This window comes from Acinonyx jubatus, chromosome B1 (assembly GCF_027475565.1).
Source record: "Acinonyx jubatus isolate Ajub_Pintada_27869175 chromosome B1, VMU_Ajub_asm_v1.0, whole genome shotgun sequence".
Taxonomy (NCBI): domain Eukaryota; kingdom Metazoa; phylum Chordata; class Mammalia; order Carnivora; family Felidae; genus Acinonyx; species Acinonyx jubatus.
The window spans coordinates 93806955-93828867 of NC_069382.1; the positions used below are offsets into that span (position 1 = coordinate 93806955).

General features: G+C 35.9%; 1 protein-coding gene and 1 long non-coding RNA gene across 5 annotated transcripts in view; one reads left to right on the forward strand and one right to left on the reverse strand.

Annotated features, from left to right (window-relative positions):
* SCLT1 (sodium channel and clathrin linker 1) overlaps positions 1–18568 on the forward strand; it is a 216992-nt gene extending 198424 nt beyond the window's left edge. For 3 of the 4 annotated variants that reach the window (XM_053216972.1, XM_015071782.3, XM_053216971.1), the window contains 3 exons: positions 8233–8311; positions 13927–14022; positions 18270–18568. In XM_053216972.1, coding sequence (XP_053072947.1) covers positions 8233–8311; positions 13927–14022; positions 18270–18332 — 238 coding nt within the window. In that variant the 3' untranslated portion in view covers positions 18333–18568. Of the gene's footprint in view, positions 1–8232; positions 8312–13926; positions 14023–18269 lie in introns of those variants that run through there. The other variant, XR_003422599.2, reaches the window with a different exon arrangement.
* On the reverse strand, positions 575–11007 carry LOC128314462 (uncharacterized). The gene is made up of 3 exons (XR_008296123.1): positions 9244–11007; positions 7970–8073; positions 575–3432 (listed from the first exon to the last, which is right to left on the reverse strand). It is a non-coding gene; the product is annotated as an uncharacterized LOC128314462 (long non-coding RNA).
* Positions 18569–21913: the final 3345 nt, after the last annotated feature.

Genomic DNA, 21913 nt, shown 5'->3' on the forward strand with positions numbered 1-21913 from the left:
TCCCTGAATTTATTATCCTTTCTTACTGCCTGGCCTTCACACATGGATTTGATTGTAACACTCTTCCTTTCCTTACTCTGCTTTTGTCCATCTAACTTCTGTTTCTCTTTCATACATCAGCTTAAAAGCCTACTTCCTCTGGAGAGACAGCTCTAATCCCCTAATCATCCCTACACATTCCCATAGCACTTTTTATAGCATTTACTACCTATATTATAAAGTAGGGGCTTTTCAGTATTTAGTAGTTTATAAATTTCACTATGGCAGTAACTGGATCTTGTTCCTCCTTGTCTCCCTAGCACTTAGCATAATATATGGAATGTGACAGGCATTAATTTCAGTATTTGTTGAATGAATGAACTTTATATTCCCTCTATCTTATCCTAAGTTCAGGACTTAAAATTAGATGTTGTGAAGAAAATTCACATAATACTTTGTAACTTTGAGTTCCTTATTCAAATAACTTCTTAAAATAAGCTTCCTGTGAATGATTTTTGTACATAAAGCTCTATCTCACACTCACTTCCCTAGTAGTAATCTCCCAAATTTAATATACCATTTGGTAGCTACTTTGAAAAGGCAAAATACAGTGTATTAGAAATGTTATCATTGAATGTACTGGTTAACTGATTCTGTGGGGTTACCTAAAATTTGCCTAGGCTAAAAATCACCCTGTATGTTCAAGGCATTAATCTAAGCCTTGTGAATATAGTTCCTCTTTTAGAGCTTTCATTTTAATGAGAAGAGACAAATAGTCAAGAGGTAAGCCAACAAATAAGATAATTTTAGATGTTTTAAGTGGTATGAAGAAAACAGGTCAATATGATAGACAGTAACTGGGACGAGGCGGGACCTGAAAGGACTGCACAATTTTTTAAAAAGTGGTCGGAAAAGCTGGCGTTTTAAACCAAGGCCTGAATTGTAGAAATAAACCAACTATACAAAAAAGCCAGGAAAATATTCCAGGCAGAGGGAAGAATAGGAAGTACAAAGCTCTAGAATTAAGAGGAGTTGACCATGTAAATAAAGTATGGTCAAGAAAAAGAGAAGCTATAACATTGAGGAACCAAGGCATGGATTAGATCATGAGAATCTTGTAGGGCGTTTTAAGTAAAATATTCTTACTTTAAGTAAAATATTTAAGACTATTTTAAGTTAAAAGAAATACAGGAGTGGGAAATCATTGGAGAATTTTAAACATCCTTAGATCTTTGAAAGAACACTTTAGCTATTGTGTAGAAAATACAGACGTGGCAAAAATTGAGTCAGGGAGACAAGATACTAGATTATTACAGAATTCCAGGCAATAGATAATAGTAGCTTAGAGCAGAGTGTTGTCAAATGGAAATGGAGAGAAGTGGACAGTTATAAAATCTATTAGGAAGGTAGGACAAAACTTATTTGTTAAGTCAAATATAGGTAATGAGGAAAAGGAGGAGTCAAAGATGATGTCTTAGCGTAGACTTGAACATCTCAGTAGACGGTGAGGCCTTTTACTGGGAAGGAGAAAACTTGGGATGGTATAGATAAGAGGTAGTTTCCATTTTGGACAGGTTACATATGAGGTGCTCATTAACATTCCTTTATGGTCATAGAATAGATGAGATCACTTAGGGGGATTGTGCAGATAGGGAAGGAAAGAACTTGGGAGTATGACCAAGAGTGCTCTACTATATCTAAAGCTGGCCTGTCTGCTTTAACTTGTGGTATTTTTAGTTAACTGAATGAGATTTGAAACCGTATGATGAATTTCCTTTTTTAGTAGTCAGGTCTTTTGAAGCCATACAAAAAGTTGAGATCACAATCTTTGTAATTACTAACCATTTTGCCACATACTTAGGATTAAATTTTTTTTACAGAATCTTCATTTTGCCTTTTAGGTTTTGATACTATATGATGCCACAGATATGCTTTACTAATATCTTTTGTAATTGATTGGGCTTAAGATATGAGGCAGTGTGACTTAATTGAGAGAAGATTTTGATTAAAGACTGAGTGTGAACCCCGTGTTTTCATTGTCACTGCATGACCTTAGGAACATTAAATCATTTGAGTCTTAATTCCTTTACTTAGAAGATGAGAATAATAACTACTTTGCAAGCTTAAAGTAATAATAAAGTACTGTAGTAAAGTTAAGGTACAGTAGCAAACTCTCTTGGCTGATGTCCACTTAATCTTATAACAACATTAACCTGTGAACTAAATTTCTGTGCAAAGAATTCTGACCAGTGTCCAAAGCATTCTCCATGCCCTTGCTTTAATTGACTTCACTCTCGTGTTGTTATCTGTCACTTGCTTTACAAGTGTCCCTATGTTTGCTCCCAAACCAGGTTATGCCAGTTGTACTTGTATTAGAAATACATAATAAAACAGTGATACGTGACTACAGAAAAAGTTATTATTTCTTTCAAAACTGAATTGTATACTTTGGAGAATTTGCTGTTGAAATACATTTGGACAAGCAACTCTAAAAGAATAGAGGGAATACTATAACGATTTAGAGAATTCTGTATTTGGATTGCTTGCCAAGTGCCTTTGAATGCTTGAACCACATTTATGAAGCCAGAAGTGGAAATAGTTATAGATGATACATTATAGATGTGGTTTTTGTAAGAAAGACATTCAACGTTGAAACACTCCAATCAGTGTGGTCATACTTTAAAACATAGAGATCTAAAAACAAAAACAAAAAAACAAAAAAACAAAACATTTTGTATATTCTAGACTAGAGGTCCAGACAAAATCCTTATCCTTCCTTGGGCCTCAGACCTCTTAAAAATTCAGGAAATCTATGGATCCTCTTCCCAGAAAAGATAAACACACAAGATCTTGCAGATAGTTTCAGGGTGCTTGTGAACATACATATATATAGCCTGTCTGTGGACCACAGATGGAGAACCTTTGCCTTAGTTCCCACTTTCCACCCACTTTCACCTCAAATTGATGAATTTGAGACTTTATCAATGTTGATTATAATATTTTATGGAATATTTTGTGGAAAAGCACTGAATGTTTTCTTAATAGATACAGCATTTATTTGCTAAATTATTTTGTAAGATTTTACTTACACAGAGGCAGTAAATGAATTATATTTTACAATGTATTTTCTAAATTACATTTTGTAGGCATGACTAGGATTTTCCGTCACATATTAATTATATAAGTGAACTGAAAGTAGTTAGGACACCGATGGGCTAAGCAGTTCCCAGTGTTATAAGGAATTCCTCATTCACATACTCTTACATTAAAATTGGCAGAAGATAGGGTCACCTGGGTTGCTCAATCATTTGAGCGTCTGACTCTTGATTTCAGCTCAGGTCATGATCTGTGGGGTCAGGAGATCAAGTCCCACATCAGGTTCCACACTGAGCATGAGGCCTGCTTAAGATTCTCTCTGCCCCTCCCTCAAGCATACATGCACAGGCGCTCTCTCTAAAAAAAGAAAAAAAAAATTGGTAGAGAACAATAATTTTACCTTAAATCTTATAACATATTGTGTAATATGCTAGAAATTATATAGAGAAATTGCGTACAACTTCATTTAAATTATTTAATTAGCATAAAATATTCTTTAAGTGCCATAATGTCATACAGAAATGAAATGTCATCTGTCTCTTTACTTTCTGGCAGGCTACACTTAAATCATCCCTGATAGGTAGGAATGTTTCTGTTGTTAAAGATTTCCAATGAAGAGATTATATAGCTGTACTTGGTGAGTGTTTCAAGTGTAAATACCACTGTGAAACTCTGAAGTCTTATTTTATGTTTATCCTAAATCACTAATGATATAGGGAACTTTCAATTATGTTCTCTAATGAAGAGAAAATTCTCATAGATAATACATTGAGTTAGATCATCCTCCCACATCTTTCCTTTATCCCTGAGTGAAATATCCTGACAAAGAAATAAGGAGTTGCTGAAGACTGACAGGCAGACTCTAGGAGGTCTCAGGGGATAGAGTTGGCAAAACCACTTTTCTCTCCACCCTTTAATACCTTCTAAAATTTCAATCAGAAGTGAGATTGAAGGAAATGCATAACTGAAAAATAACCTTTTCTTAGGCACTTCGAATCCTTTGTTAGAAAGAACTAGAATATAAATAAATCTAAATAAATAAAAATAACCTTTATCTAAAAATATGTTTTGTGGTAGATTCTTCAGTAAATGTTTGTTGAACAAATAAGGAATAAAATTTTCTAACTGCCAGGTTTTCTACAGAAATTTAGCCATAAATCACATTTTTATTGATACCCTGTATGTAAAGCACTGTGGTAAATACTATGGAAACTAAAAACAATCCCCTCTTTAAACGTTTCCCATTATACTTGGGGAAGTGTGTGTGTATACATACATGTTATGTATGCTTACACATATAAATGATTTGCATAATAGAGAATTGCTAAATGTCTTGTAACATAAAAGTATCAAAGCTTTAATTTGAGAAGAGAACTGTCTGGATTAAAATGAACTGAAAAGGAGGTATAGAAAGAGAAGGGGGCAAAGGTGGAATCTTAAGAGTTTAAAGGGAAATCTAAACAAAGGATACAGAAAATAACATAAACATGAGTCTAAAGGTGTTACATATATGGCTTGTATGTGAGACAGTGAGAACCTAACTGAAGTAGAAGATTCCTATTGGAGATAAGGTTGGAAAGATAGTATACAAAATTTTGGGGGATTTTGAATGCCACTCTCAGGAATTGGATTATTTTGTCCAATAACAGAAAGCCACTGGAAGTTATTATTTAAGGAAGTAAATTATAAAAGTGACTTAGAGAAATACATTCATGATGTGTGGGTTAGACAAGGAAAACCACTATATTGAGTGCTTTTTGTGCAATGTGATGTACTTTGCAAAATTTTTTCACTTGATATTGAGAAGCCTGAGCATTTGGCTTTTGTAATAAATCTAAAAATTAAGTTATAAGAACTTGAGTTGTGATGCTAAGGCTCTATAAAAATGAAGAACGGATACAAGAGACATTGCAAAGGAAGAGTCTCTTTAGGGAGTCTCTTTAGGGGCAAACTAGATGTTGCATTTAAGAGAAGATAAGAAATAGAGTTGAGGTGGTTTAACGTAGGCAATGAGGGCAAGGATGTCACTGATATAAAAATTTAGTGTCAAGGGGCACCTGGGTGGCTCATTTGGTTAAGCATCCCGTCTCTTGGTTTCAGCTCAGATCACAATTTCAGTGTCATGAGTTCAAGTCCCACATTGGGCTCTGTGCTGACAGAGTGGAATCTACTTGGTATTCTCTCTCTCCCTTTCTCTCTGACCCTTCCCTGCTCTCTCTCTCTCTCTCTTTCAGAATAAATAAATAAACTTTAAAAAAATTGTTAATTGAGTGGCAAGATGAGAAGTAGGTTTTCAGGGAAAAATCAAAAAGTTTGATATTAGGCATGTTAAATTTGAATATAACATTTTAGGGAAGAAGTCAGAAATAAAGCTATATAATGTGTTAGGTTTTTAAGTGAATTTATAAATATTTATATTCCTAGGATGTCTAGTGCCCAAACTCACACATATATATTCTTTCACATATTCATTCAGCTAACATTTAGCAATTGCCTGCCATGTTGCAGTGTAGGGGAGTGGTTAAGAACACAGACCTTGGAACAAAAGGGCCCAGTTTTTGAATCCTGACTCTACAATTGGACTAGCTATATGACCTAACTTTATTTTTAAATTTCTCATTTGTTTAAATTTTATTTTATTTTATTTAAATTTATTGTTAAAATTCTCATGTGTTTAAATTTTCTCATTTGTAAAACTGGGGATCTCATAGGGTTATCAAGAAAACCAAATAAGTTAATTGAAATAAAACACCCAAAGTGCCTGGCATATAGTAAGCACTATGAAAGTGTTTGCTGTTCTTATCACCATCATCTTCACTATTACTTGCCAAGCTCTGTTGAATACCAGATTGTAAGGATACAGAGATGAATAACAAACTTGCTCACCATCCAGTGGGGGTTACAGACCTTGGTGCACAACAGAATAAGTATTTACATGGATTTAAAATAACTTAAAGTTAATAATTTGATCTTTGTGGTCCTAAATTTTGTGAAAAATCACTATTTAATAGTATTTGTTAGAAATTATTACTATCATATAAATTATGTTTTTTTTATTTTTTTCAATGTTTATTTTTGAGAGAGAGAAGAGCACGAGTGGAGACTATCCTATAAATTGTCATGCGTAAGTGGTTTAGGCATCAAGTTATGCAGAAGGTATTTTCTGAAAAGGTTTTATATAAACTGAATGTTGGCTAACTTTATAAATGGGATCACTGTATCATTTTAATCTCAGTATTACTCAAAGGTTATTTCTCATCAGCACTAAGGTGCATAATTTTACCTGTAATTAATTTGGCCTAGAAGACCAGCCACGTTGGTCATTTTGCCTCTCTTTGTTATATCATGTTGAGGAGCAGCAGTAATTTTAAGCTACACAAGGTACTTTTTGCACAGTGATTTATTCTACATTATTATTACCAAAATATAGCAAAGATAAAACATTTGGGTTTGTCTGTCATAGAATCCATGATAGATACTCAGTCTTCTTCCTCATTGTCAGTGTTCTATATGGATGAAGCCACTGAGTTAGAATAAGGCATTTCCCTCTGAGTTCTATTATGGCAACAGCTATGTGTTGCTCTTGGCCCATAGTGTTCAGTAAATATTTGTGGAATTGATTTGTGGGTGACATTATTTTTTGTTCTCTCCTATGTATTTATAACAGATTGCTTGCTCAAGATTTTAACAACTATTCATTCAAATGTAGGACATCTGAGGGGCTTACCAAGTTTTTACACCATGCAGCTCATTTGGAAAAACTTTAAAGCTGAAGTTATTTTAGAAGTGTTAATTTGTTGATTTATTTAAGCAGAAGTAAGGTCAAAGATAAAAACTAGTCCTGAATTAACAGAGTATTTTAATACTCAGAAATTTATTTGGTCTTTTAAAAAAAATTGTTTTTAATGTTTTATTTTTGAGAGAGACAGAGACAGTGTGAACGGGGGAGGGACTGAGAGACCGGGAGACACAGAATCTGAAGCAGGCTCCAGGCTCCAAGCTGTCAGCACAGAGCCCAATGTGGGACTCAAACTTATGAACCATGATATCATGACCTGAGCTGAAGTCGGCCACTCAACCGACTGAGCCACCCAGGAACCCCTAAAATTATTTTTGAGACTACATTGTATCTACTTTTTTTATGTTATGTGTATGTTTGTTTGTTTGTTTGTTTGTTTATGGAGGAGAGAGAGAGAAAACGAGTGGGCGGAGGGGCAGAAAGAATCCCAAGCAGGCTCTACTCTGTCAGCACAGAGCCCAATGCGGTGCTTGAACTCACGAACCGTGAGATCATGACCTGAGCTGAAATCAAGAGTCAGACACTGAACCAACTGAGGCACCCAGGTACTCCCATTGTACCTACTTCTAAATTGAGACTCTTGAACAAAATACCTTTGGCCAAAAGTAAAACAATGCTTATATGTTGGATTAAAAACAGAAAAGAAAAAAGACAGCCAGCACAATGCATAGGATAAACACAGCTATTAAAGCATAAAGGATATGAATATATAAAGTATAGCGCATATACAACCAAAACATAAATACCAATCCTGAATATACTACACTGAAATGATGTTGGAGTGATTAACATTACCTTCAATTTCCAAGAACTGAATTCCTCTAAGAAGCACTGTATATGAATCCTAAAAATGCATACTCTAGCTAAGAATCACGATACCTTATGAGATTTTACAGTACCAAATACTGTATCTGTTTAACGTGGATATATATTCATTTTAATGCCAAATAATACCTCAAGATAATAATGTTGAAGACACTTGAGCGCTTTCTGAATATACGTGTGTGGGTTTTTTCCGCTTTTGGTGGTAAAATATACATAAAATTTAACATTTTAACATTTTTTTAGTTGTAATAAAATGCACATAAAATTTACCATCTTAGTCATTTTTAGGTGTACAGTTCAATAGTGTCCAGGGTATTCACATTGTTGTACAGCCAGTCTCCAGAATACATGTGCATTTTATAAAGTAAGGAGTCCTGTAAAATATAGTCTATTAATCACAGACCTTATTTTGCACATAAGATAATTTTGTTCAAAACATGAGCATATATCTCACTAAAAAGGATTCTTTTTTATTACATTTTTGAACAATTATATTAATGGCTTTGGTTGGGGGGATGTCTCTTGATTAATAGGAGTGAGCTGAGTCGACAGAAACTTCATACCCAAGAGCTGCTTTCTCAGCTGGAAATGGCAAATGAAAAGGTAGTTGAGGTAAGATAATGACTCTCCCGGGAAGTACTTTCTGCTGCAGCTTGATACACATGTTATAGAATTTTACCTGAGCCAACTCCAAATTAATTCTACTTGGAAATGACCATACAGATGTGAGTATTCCTTGTAGAGAAATCATCCATAACCCTAAAAGTCCACATTTTATAATGTGAATAAAAGCTTTGCAAGTCAGTGATTCATCATATGTAAATGACAAAAGGTAGAGCTCTTATTTCATTTTCACCAATATAACTTGTGCAGTGTTGCAGAAAATGTGTTAAGATCCCCTTCATTTCTAAGCATGTCTAAGATTATATTTGTTAGCCCATTCCTCTTATTTTGTTTTAATCCAGCACAAAAGATATGTAGTAATTACTTTTGCCTACTGGAATACATTAAAATACTCCTTTAGATTAATGCTTTATTTTTTTTTTTAATGTTTATTTTAGAGAGACAGAGAGAGCACAAACAGAGGAAGGGCAGAGAGAGAAGGAGACACAGAATCCAAAGCAGCCTCCAGGTTCTGAGCTGTCAGCACAGAGCCCAGTGCACGGGTAGAACTCACCAGCTGTGAGATCATGACCTGAGCTGAAGTCAGCCGCTTAACCAACTAAGCCACCCAGCCACTCCTAAATTAATTAATGCTTTAGAGCTAAATGCAGCAAAAGTTCACCATTTTTCTCTTTGAATCTTTAAAAAAAAAAAGTTAACAATTCTAGATTATGATTAGAGCTTTCTAAAACTCTAGTTCTTCATTTGATGTTCTAATGTCAAATGTATTTGTTGGAATTTCATCAATAGGCTATTATGGTCTGCTGTATTTTTGTGGCCATCTATAAAAGTCACAGTGAAATAATTACTCTCAAGTTTCAAAGCATTATAAATTGATATGAGCCATTTAGGAAACAAACAATAGCCATTAAAATACTTACTGTAGTTTTTGGGGCGCCTGGGTGGCTCGATCGGTTAAGCGTCCTACTTCAGCTCAGGTCATGATCTCACGGTCCGTGAGTTCGAGCCCCGTGTCGGGCTCTGTGCTGACCGCTCAGAGCCTGGAGCCTTTTTCAGATTCTGTGTCTCCCTCTCTCTCTGCCCCTCCCCTGTTCATGCTCTGTCTCTCTCTGTCTCAAAAATAAATAAACGTTAAAAAAAAATACTTACTGTAGTTTTTTACTTCCAGCAATCTGTACTTAAGGAAATAATTTAAAATATGAAAAAAATAAATGCAGATATTCAACACAATAATGTTAATAATATTAGAAGATCAAAAGCAACCAAAATGATCAGTTAAAAAAGAACAGTTGCATATATTATGATTTACCTAATCTAGACTGTGCCTTAACCATGGAAAATGTATGGTTAAGCATGGAAAAATGCATATTATATGTAGTCTGATGATAACCTATGAAAATGATTATTAGAGATGATGGGATTTTTTCCCCCAAGTTTTTTCTAGTGTTAATGATATACCTTTTAAATTTAAGAGTATATATTTAAGTATCTTGGTAAATTGAAACAGCCAATATGGTTCTCTTCATAAAATTTCATTTTGCTTTTGGGCACAATAAAATATATAATAAGCTCATTTTAGCAATATATTGTTATTTCAGCACTTTTTATTACTAGACATGACATTCACTGTTATCACTTATATGTTAGGGTCTGGGAACGATGTAGTTCTTCATAGAAAATGTGTTTTTCTTACTATTCCTGATTAGACTGGTATTACTCTCTCAATTTAGACAGGTGCCAGAAAACTACATAACAATTCTAGTTGTACAAAACTTTTCTTTTTTCAGGCTAGTAGGTATGGAGAGCACTAGTACATTTTTTTAATTGATAATTTCTTTGAACTTGTCTGCCTGACAGCATATTATGACAGATTTATATTCATGATGTCCGTATAGTTTCCTGAGGTAGCTCTAACAAATATTACAAACTTGATGGTTTAAACAACAGAAATGTATTGTCTCACAATTCTGAAGGCCAAAAGTACAAAATCAAGAAGTCAACAGGATGGGTTCCCTCTGAGGGTTCTGAGGAAGAATCTTCCATGCTTCTCTCTTACCTTCTGGTGGCTTCCAGAATTGCTTGGCTTGTAGATGGTGTTCTCCTTGTGTCTTCCTGCAGTCTTCCCCTTGTACATGTCCATGTACAAATTTTCCCTTTTTATGAAGATACTTGGCATATTGGATTAGGATCCACCCTAAAAACCTTAAAACCTCACTTTAATCATCAGCAAAGACCCTATTTCTTTTTTTTTTTTTAATTTATTTTGAGAGAGAGTCCATACATGAGCAGGGGAGGGGAGAGGAAGGGGAAAGGTAGGGGAGAGGGAGAGGAGAAGGAGAGGAGAGGAGATCACCAAGCAAGCTCCATGCTTAACATGGAGTTTTACATGGGACTCAGTCTCAAAACCGTGAGATCATGACCTGAGCCAAAATCAAGAGTTGGGCACTTAACCAACTGAGCCACCCATTCCTTGAATTTTAAGTGAACTTTAAGAATGGCAATGTCTCAGGGCATCTGGGTGGCTCAGTTGGTTAAACGTTGGATTTTGGCTCAGGTCATGATCTCACAGTTCATGAGTTTGAGCCCTGCATCAAGCTCTGTGGTGACAGTTCAGAGTCTGGAGCCTGCTTGGGATTCTGTGTCTGCCTCTCTCTCTGCCTCTCCCCTGCTCGAACTCTCTCTCTCTCTTTCTCTCTCTCCCTCTCAAAAATAAATAAACATTTAAAAAAAGTAAAAGAATGGCAATGTCGCAGTGTCTCTAGAAGCTTGCTGTAGCATAGTAGTTACTTTTTACTTTGAGAGAGACAGTATGAATGGGGGAAGGGCAGAGAGTGGGGGGAGAGAGAGAATCCCAAGCAGGTTCTGCACTGTCAGCGCAGAGCCCAATAAGGGCTTGAACCCATGAAACTGCGAGATCGTGACCTGAGCCCAAATGGAGTCAGATGCTTAACCGACTGAGCCACCCAGGTGCCCCTGTAGCATAGTAGTCCTAAATGCACCAGCAAACAGCATCAACACCAACTAAGAACTTGGTAGGAGTACATATTCTCACAACTCATCCCATCCTACTGAAGTTTTAGTTGTGAGGCCCAACAGCCTGTGTTTTCAAACTCCAGGTGATTCTGAAGCAGTGATCTAGCGTCTCAAGGGTAATGTCATATATTGAAAGTCTTGTTCTTAACCTCTGATTCACTTTCTTTGGTAACATGTAGAGGGGGAAAGGAACAATTCAGTCAAAGTATAATTTTAAAAACTATTAATGTGGGGGCGCCTGGGTGGCGCAGTCGGTTGGGCGTCCGACTTCAGCCAGGTCACGATCTCGCGGTCCCTGAGTTCAAGCCCCACGTCGGGCTCTGGGCTGATGGCTCAGAGCCTGGAGCCTGTTTCCGATTCTGTGTCTCCCTCTCTCCCTGCCCCTCGCCCGTTCATGCTCTGTCCCTCTCTGTCCCAAAAATAAATAAACGTTGAAAAAAAAAATATTAATGTGGAGATCTATCTTTGCATTTTATAAGGGGTAAAATGATATTCAGATTTTTATCCAAATCAGCCAGGAGAAGGTCAAACTTTCACTCTTCACAGATGACATGATACTTTATATGGAAAACCCAAAAGATTCCACCAAAAAACTGCTAGAATTGATTCATGAATTCAACAAAGTTGCAGGATATAAAATCAACTCACAGAAATCGGTTGCATTCCTATACACCAACAATGAAGCGACAGAAAGAGAGATCAAGGAATCGATCCGATTTACAGTTGCACCAAAAACCATAAAATACCTAGGAATAAATCTAACCAAAGAGGTGAAAAATCTATACACTGAAAACTATAGAAAGCTTATGAAAGAAATTGAGGAAGATACAAACAAATGGAAGAAGATTCCATGCTCCTGGATAGGAAGAACAAATATTTTTAAAATGTCGATACTACCCAAAGCAATCTACATATTCAATGCAATCCCTATCAAAATAACACCAGCATTCTTCACAGAGCTAGAACAAACAATCCTAAAATTTGTATGCAACCAGAAAAGACCCCGAATAGCCAAAGCAATCTTGAAAAAGAAAACCAAAGTAGGAGGCATCACAATCCCAGACTTCAAGCTATACTACAAAGCTGTAATCATCAAGGTACTGGCACAAGAACAGACACTCAGATCAATGGAAGAGAATAGAGAACCCAGAAATGGACCCACAAACATATGGCCAAATAATCTTCAACAAAGCGGGAAAGGATATCCAATAGAATAAAGACAGTCTGTTCAGCAACTAGTGCTGGGAAAACTGGACAGCGATATGCAGAAGAATGAACCTGGACCACTTTCTTACACCATACACAAAAATAAACTCAAAATGGATGAAAGACCTCAATGTAAGACAGGAAGCCATCAAAATCCTCGAGGAGAAAGCAGGTAAAAACCTCTTTGATCTTGTCCACAGCAACTTCTTATTCAACATGTCTCTGGAGGCAAGGGAAACAAAAGCAAAAATGAACTACTGGGACCTCATCAAAATAAAAAGCTTCTGCACAGCAAAGGAAACAATCAGCAAAACTAAAAGGCAACCAACAGAATGGGAGAAGATATTTGCAAATGACATATCAGAGAAAGGGTTAGTATCCAAAATCTATAAAGAACTTATCAAACTCAACACCCAAAAAACAAATAATCCAATGAAGAAATGGGCAAAAGACACGAATAGACACTTCTCCAAAGAAGACATCCAGATGGCCAACTGAAACATGAAAAAGTGCTCAACATCACTCATCATCAGGGAAATACAAATCAAAACCACAATGAGATGCCACCTTATACCTGTCAGAATGGCTAACATTAACAACTCAGGCAACAACAGATGTTGGCGAGGATGAGGAGAAAGAGGATCTCTTTTTCATTGTTGGTGGGAATGCAAGCTGGTGCAGCCACTCTGGAAAACAGTATGGAGGTTCCTCAAAATAAAAATAGAACTACCCTTCAACCCAGCAATTGCACTATTAAGCATTTATCCAAGGGATACAGGGATGCTGTTTCGAAGGAACACATGCACCCCCATGTTTATAGCAGCACTATCAACAATAGCCAAAGTATGGAAAGAGCCCAAATGTCCATCGATGGATGAATGGATAAAGAAGAAGTGGTATATGTATACAATGGAGTATTACTCGGCAATGAAAAAGAATGAACTCGTGCCATTTGCAACTACGTGGATGGAACTGGAGGGTATTATGCTAAGTGAAATTAGTCAGAAAAAGACAAAAATCATATGATTTCACTCATATGAGGACTTTAAGAGACAAAACAGATGAACATAAGGGAAGGGAAACAAAAATAATATGAAAACAGGGATAAAACAGAAGAGACTCATAAATATGGGGAACAAACTGAGGGTTACTAGAGGGGGTGTGGGAGGGGGGATGGGCTAAATGGGTAAGGGGCACTTAAGAATCTACTCCTGAAATCATTGTTGCACTATATGCTAAGTAACTTGGATATAAATTTTAAAAAATAAAAAATGATATTCAGATTTTGTATTGATAATTCCACAAAACCTTTCAATGTCACATACGGATTTTTAACTTGTTTACTTTATATTTCCCCTTAACAGAATGAAAAACTAATTCTAGAGCATCAAGAAAAAGCCAACAGACTTCAAAGGCGTCTAAGTCAGGCAGAACAGAGGGCGGCTTCAGCTTCCCAGCAGGTAGGGAGCTTCCTCATTATCCCTGGTTAGTAAATAGTCTGAGTAGATCAAAGATAAGTAAAGTTCCTCAAAAGCTCCCAGAGAACTAGTAGTTTTATTTTTACTTGATTACACTGTTTAAAATTAGTCTTTTTAATGTTTGAGATTGAAATAATAAACTTTAAAAACAGAAATAAACATGGTCTCCTAAACTGACACCAAAATCTAGACCTCTGCTGCCAGATTGGTAGCCACTAGGCCTAAGCAGCTGTTTTAATTTAAATTAATTATTAAAATTTAAAAAATTACAATTTGAAAACCTCATTAACACTGGCTGGATTTCAGATGCCCCTGTGTAACTATGGTTCTCATATTGGACAGCATAAATGGAACTCAATGATCACAAAAAGTTCTCTTGGACAGCACTGTTCTAGAATTTTGTTCTAAGCATGTATCACTGACAGATTTGTAAGTAGAAAACATCACTTTGAGTGTAATGCTTCAAACTGCAGTAACTTTGTTCTTATTGTAGTTTTAAATGGAAAATTTTACTTGGCCTATAGGTTACCTTCATTTAATGTGCATTTGTATATAACCATATAAATCTAAAATACTGTCTGAAAGTTATCCATTGGGAAATAGACTAGAAATGCAGAACATCAATAAAATACAAAGGGGTAATTACTCATAATTTATGCACATCATATAAAGGAAATGCACCATTTGTTCTAAAGTAGGAGCAATAGTACCTCCTATTAGGAACAATGTGAGATCATTTAGTGATTATAAAGATAGGCTGGAAACCGTTTAGATAGATAGATGGATAGATATAGATAGGCAGAGAAACCAAGTTACTACATTATTAATTACATTTGTTTATAAAAACTGTTTCAATCAGGGGTGCCTGGGTGGCTCAGTCAGTTAAGCGTCCGACTTCAGCTCAGGTTTGATCTCATGGTTTGTGAGTTCGAGCCCCACATTGGGCTCTGTGCTGACAGCTCGGAGCCTGAAGCCTGCTTCGGATTCTGTGTCTCCCTCTCTCTGTTCCTCCCCGACTGACTGACTCTCTCTCTCTCTCTCTCTCTCTCAAAAATAAAGATTAAAAAAATTTTTTTAAACTGTTTCAATCAAAATTAATATTATGTACAGATATTACAGCATTTCATAATAGTAAAGCAGCTCTAAATACTCATTGAATTCAGTTTATGTATGTGATATTTGTAGATTTTTTTTTAATCTACTTCTGATTTGAACATGGCATGTCATTTAAGAAAATGCAGTAATTTGCCCTTCTGTTCTCCTCCCTCTCGAAAGTAATTAGAGGGGCGCCTGGGTGGCTCAGTCAGTTAAGCGTCCGACTTCGGCTCAGGTCATGATCTCACAGTTCGTGAGTTCGAGCCCCGCATCGGGCTCTGTGCTGACAGCTCAGAGCCTGGAGCCTGCTTCACATTCTGTGTCTCCCTCTCTCTCTGCCCCTTCCCTGCTCATGCTCTGTCTCTCTCTGTCTCAAAAATAAATAAACATTAAAAAAAAAAAGTAATTAGAGCTTTACCAAATAAACTTATGAACTTACGAATGAATGTAGTAAGTTATTAATCATTCAAGAAACCATTGTTTTGGGTGTCCCGGGCAGTAACTTAAGAGTGGATGTTTTAGTGTCAGGCAAATAGCCTGGTGCCATTAAGTAGCCATGTGATTTGGGACAATTTCAACTTTTCTAAGCCTCAGTTTCTTCATGTTTGATGTAGTGTAATAACACCTCCCTTACAGAGTTATTGAAAGATCGAAAAGATTAACACATATAAACACTTAGTATAATCATTAAGTGGTAAGTATTTAGTTATATAAGAAATTAAATTTCTATATCACAGTCCTTAAATCTTCAAGTTTACCTTTTTTAAAGAATATGGTAAAGAAAATGCCTACTTAAAATTAACTACCTTAAGTTCTATAGTAAAAAGAGTACAGTTACAGAACCTTAACTGGATAATCCAGTTTGGCAGCTAGTTTAGTCTCCCTCCTGACAGAATTAAACCCAAACAGTACAACACTGATTTTTCTTCTGTGATTTAAACTCTCTAATGACAGACATTTCACCATTCTCTTTATGAGATTTTTTTTAATGTTATGTCAGTAACCACTTGACAGTTTTTTTCCTTAAGCTTTTCTCCTTCCATCCCATTTTCATTTGGAGATGAAAAGTAATCATTGAGCATTCTCCCCATCCACAGAAAGGAATTTATACCCTTGAATTAATTTTTGTTCTGTTTTAAATGAGTTCAAGTTATAAACTTCCTTTCTTTAGACATATTCGGCTTTTTAAATCTTTATCTTTGCTTTCTCTGGATTCTAATTTTCCCAGTTTCCCCTAAAAACTGGAAACTGCAATTAGAAAGACTACCCTGCTAAGGGCCTGATATATAATGAAAGAAAGGAGTTGAAGAATTACTATTTCCTCTACTGTGTACATCATACTTACCAGTGCAGCCCAACGTCATGCACAAGCCCTGCATTGTACTGAACCCTCCATGTTCTAAATGTGCTATTCTGATGAACTTTTTCTGTACATTCTTCATCCATCTTTGGACTGTGGTTATATGTTCTAAATGTATCAGTCTAAACTAATGAAAGCCCTACTGTGTTCTCTTGACCATAAAATCAGCGTGGTGAAGCCTTTCTAAGCAAGAACACAAAACCTAAAAACTATGAAAAGAAGTTAATAAATGTGAACCATGTAAAATGTCAAATATCTGCATTTTAAAAAGCCATAGTCAATGAAAAATTGAGAAAAATATCTGCAATACATGTGAGAAAAGCAGTATCTTTTATATAAAGAGTGACTAAGTCAACAAAAAGTACAACGTACAACAAAGAAAACATATTTGCAGAAAAGGGAAGACAGATGGCTTTTAAACATCTAAAAAGATACTCATCCTCATTCATAAGACAAATACAGGATTAAACCATAATTGCATACCATTTTTCACCATTTCATGATCATGTCAGATCATGAAGTTTGTTAATACATTAAGCTGGCACTTCTGTACATCACTAATATAAATGTGTATTGGTGCAGTCTCTTTGGAGCCCAGTTTGGCAGTATCTCTCAAAAATTGTAATGTATATATAACCTTTGACCCAGTCGTTCTATGAGTTTATTCTGCCCATGGTGTACTTGCACCTTGGCAAGTCTGCAAGGAAACATGTAAAAATAGTAATTGCAACATTGCCTATAATTTTAATAGAGTCAAAGCCATCTAAATGCCCATCAATAGAAAGCCAGTTAAATTATGGAGTATCCATACCAGGAAAAGTTTGCCACTGTTAAGAAGAATAAAGTAGATCTCACACGGAGCTATTTGTAAGGTAGATCATTCAGAAGGAAAAAAAAAAAGATAAAACGTATATATAGCCCTTTATCATTTTTTTAAATAAAAAGGCATGAGGAAATACATCCATCTATTCTCATTTAGAATGTATTTCTAGGGGCGCCTGGGTGGCGCAGTCGGTTAAGCGTCCGACTTCAGCCAGGTCACGATCTCGCGGTCCGTGAGTTCGAGCCCCGCGTCGGGCTCTGGGCTGATGGCTCAGAGCCTGGAGCCTGTTTCCGATTCTGTGTCTCCCTCTCTCTGTGCCCCTCCCCTGTTCATGCTCTGTCTCTCTCTGTCCCAAAAATAAATAAACGTGGGGGGAAAAAAAAAAGAATGTATTTCTAGAAATAGAAAATGTAAGTAGTGGTTGTATCTGGTAAGAGGGGTATAGAATGAAGGACAGCAGTAAGAAGACTTTTTTATGATGTATATACTCTTGTACTGTTAGATATCTTTCCAGATGTGTATAATGTCAACTCCAGTTGATATTTAAAGACTATTTTCCTATTAGACCTTTCTTACTATGATTTATTATCCTCTCATTACCAACCTTGTATTGTGCTGGCTCACACTTAGTTTGTATTTTACCCACTTTTCTAATTAGCTTTTACGTAGATATTTTTCATTCATCTGTGAAATATGTTTTGGAATTCTAAGTACTGTATATCATTCTGAGCTATGGAATGCTGTATTTGACATGCATATCTCTAGTGTAATACAGGTATTTTAAAGACTCAAGAGTAAAATAGAAAGGAACACAAAAAATGACCTCTTCCAGGACCCCTTCCAGTCAGATTATTTGCAATAATTGTAAGTTGTGATGCATTATACTTTGTATTAGTGTAAGATTTTCCATAGAAAAAGTAACTACTTACTGATTGTCTATTTTAATTGCAGCTCAGTGTGATTACAGTGCAGAGAAGAAAAGCAGCCTCCATGATGAATCTGGAAAATATTTAAAAATATTCATAGTTCACTCTCAGAACTTTAGAATTGGGAAAACTGTTCAACTAGAAGTGTATTGAAATGGTAAAAACCCATAGAGAATGGTTAAGGCTTGTGTCATTTTGCAGAAGCATTTTCCATTCTGTTTTGAGGGCTATGGAAAACAGAACAATGACAGCTTCCTGTAAGTAAAGAAAATATAACCGTATATTGAGCTTCAGTGGAGAATAAAGCCAGCTGAGAAGAATTCATTGCCTTCATCAACGTGTCTATTTTTTAATTCTCCCTTCCTTCCTTTGGAAAAGCATAATAATTTTTAAGCTATACTAATCATGAGAAAGACAATGCTAGAATTTTAATATTTCAGGTTCCATGATTTGAGAATTTTACACCTAATTGTTACTAACTCACTTTTTAAGTTCCCAAGTATCCATTTTATTATAAACTCATAAATGTAATAAATTATGCACTTTCTAAAATGATGCAGTCATGTATTTTAATGTATAATTGTAGTGATTCATTTTTAATTTACACAATTTCCAGTTTTTATCAAATATTTATATTTAAGAATTTGGGAGGTTTTGTTTTTATTTTGCTATTACTCAAAGCAGTACTAACAATAAATTCTGAGAATGCATGGGCATTGAATATTGCAGTCTAGTTGATTTTCATAGGTCTAGTTGATTTTCATAGGTCCATGTAGTTACCTATTCTCTGCTTCTGGTTTGAACTTGGTACACCCTGCTTTCTGGTGATTACAGCACATGAGTTTGCATCTGGTTAACAAGTTAGGAAACTGCTGCAGTAGTCCAGATAAAGGATAATGAATTGAGTTTGAAGTGACATGAAAACATTCATGTGTAAATATTCACCCAGGCAGTCAGAAGCTTAGGACTGGCTCTAACAAACAGATAGAAATGGGGTCTTTGGCATGGTGCTGAGAATTGAAGCACCATGGGGTGTAGGAGCTTGCCTTGGGACTTTATGGGATGTGGCTACCTCTTTCCGTCCATTTCTTTTGCTCTAGCTCTGATGGTGGCCTTCTTTTACTTCTGTCAACACATCATCCTTCCTCCCCACAGGATTTCTGTGTATACTTTGCCATCTGCACATTCTTCAGATCACTACTCAAATATCCCTGCCTCAGAGCCTTCCAGCCTCCAGACTAGATTAGGTCCCCTTGTACTTCTCGTAATAGTGTGCTGTATTTTTGATTCATAGCACTTGGGAAAATTTGTAATTAACTTTTTGAAATTTTTTAATATCCACTCCAACAGTCCGCAAACTCCTTGAGAGCAGGATTCATGTCTGCTCCCCTTCATTGTACTCTTAGTACTCAGCATAGTAGTTTCTGGCACACGGAGGGTATTCAATAACTGTTCAAATTCTGAAAAATAATTTTTAAGGACAGGACCTTAGAAGATATCTTCATTTGTTGAATGAGCTCAGGGAGAGGAGTCATTGAAGGAGACTAAATAGGAACAATGAGAGGGCTATAACCAAGAGAATCCAGTATGATTCTCTAAAGAAAACTAAAGGAGAGCCAGGACTAAAGGAGGAGACAAGTGGTTGCTAGTGTCAAATTCGGTGGCGATATGAAATAGTACAAGTATGATAGTTAAATGATAATTAGGCACTTAGCTTATTTTCATTTTCTAGGAATTTTTCATTTGATTCTCTAATGTGAATTCCTTCCTATGTCACTCACAGAGTAATTTCCATGTTAAGAGTTATGTTCATATTCATGTTTATAGAATATAAAATTTATTCTTAAAAACTTTTAATTAGAGATGTTAGAATTATACAAGAAAGATGAGACTATAGGAGGAAGCATTTCAGAAATGAACATTATAGACAAATGGAATCTGATTATCATCCTTTCTCAAAAAGAAAATCGAACTTCCCAGACTCATTTCCTCAAGGTAATCTTTCAGTGTAAGCACTTTCTCCAAACTTTGGCCATGGGCACCTACTCTTTACCTTTTAAAATCGATAACCGTCTCTCCAGTTGGATCTCCTTGAATACTTAGATATTCTCCAAGTAAAGGATAGGCTACTAGTCAGACAATAGGCCTTTCTTACCTCTGCTGAATTCGAACAGACTTAAGCTAGGTTTACCAACAGAACTGAACATGCGTGGTTATTTTTCTTTCAGAAAAGTTTGTTAGCTAATGATTTCAATGTAAAAATGTAGTGGAATTTTTGACATTTCTCATATTGGTCAGTCAGTCTTGCCTTCATTTACAGAGACATTATCATTTTTCTGTGAACTGTATTTTAGGCGATAGGGGAAATGAATAGGAAAGAGTGAAAAGAAATGATGTAAATCTGAAATTAAGGACAACACAGCTAGTTCATTTTATTTATTCATATTTCTTTATTTGTGTCTCCCTGAAGAAGAAAAGAGATATGATTACCTCTTCTTCCTTTTGTATACAAATATGCAAATTGGGGCAGCCAACAATCTTCTAATTTCTCCTCTGGTATGAGCACTGTAACTACCCCAAATATGGGAGAACATTAGCAACAATTCAGCCATTCGTTTATTCAGCAAATATGAATATTTCATAGCTACACAGTCTGCCAAGCCAACTCGCAGACAAATCAAGGAAGAATGAAAAAATACTTTAAACATTTTAGTATAAATTCTGTTCTTTAACCATAATGTATTTCATCAGTTTTTCCAGAATAGCAAATCTGTAATGGGCTTTTTTACAAACATTTTAATCAAAAATAATGATTAGGTTTTCTTAGTTTATTTAAAAATGTATATATACATATAGATATGTGCACAGTGAGGGGACAGACACTGAAATACCCCACTGTGATGTATGAAATCTGTCCCTCACCAGCCCTTAAAACATGTACAAATATGTGCCTTTCGAGCAGTGTTAACATTCTTAGTATTTATATAGAAACTAAACAAATATGTATATACTTAAAAAAAAACATAGGATGGGAAGGCATCTTTAAGGTATTTTTTTTTACAACACTGGCACCCACCCAGCTACCGAGAAAACATTCTACACTGAGTAAGTGGTTTTGTAGCCCAAGGGTTCACCACAAAACATGCACATGTGCCCCACATTCCGGTAGACACCCCATGTACTAGCTCTAACACCACTCTCATTTCTTCCATTCAAGTATATTGGAATGTAAGCATGTGAGAACAACATTATGGAGCTAACTTTGTATTTTCTCTAGTTTCTTTCTAAATATACATTCTTAAAGTTCACTGCTTTATTTTTAGAGAACAGATTAGTGCTGTTACCCTGCACCTCTGTCTAAATGCACTGGGGCTGGAGGGGGTGGGGGTACTCTCCCTTGAGATGGGCCAGTCTACTTTCCAACAGTCTGGCCATTAGTCTGACCTTCCTTACCTTACCTTAATGTGCCTTCCTGCCTTAGTTCTACTTTGTGCAACAGAGTAAGTCTAAACCATCTTACAAGTGGCAGGTCTTCAGCCTTTTGAAAATAATCTTCATGTTCTGCCTGCACGTAAGTAAACATCCCCGTTTCCTCAGAGGAGTTGGTTTTGAGTCCTTTTGCCAGCCACCCACTGGTCTCTGAAAGTGCTCTGATTTTCACATATGCTT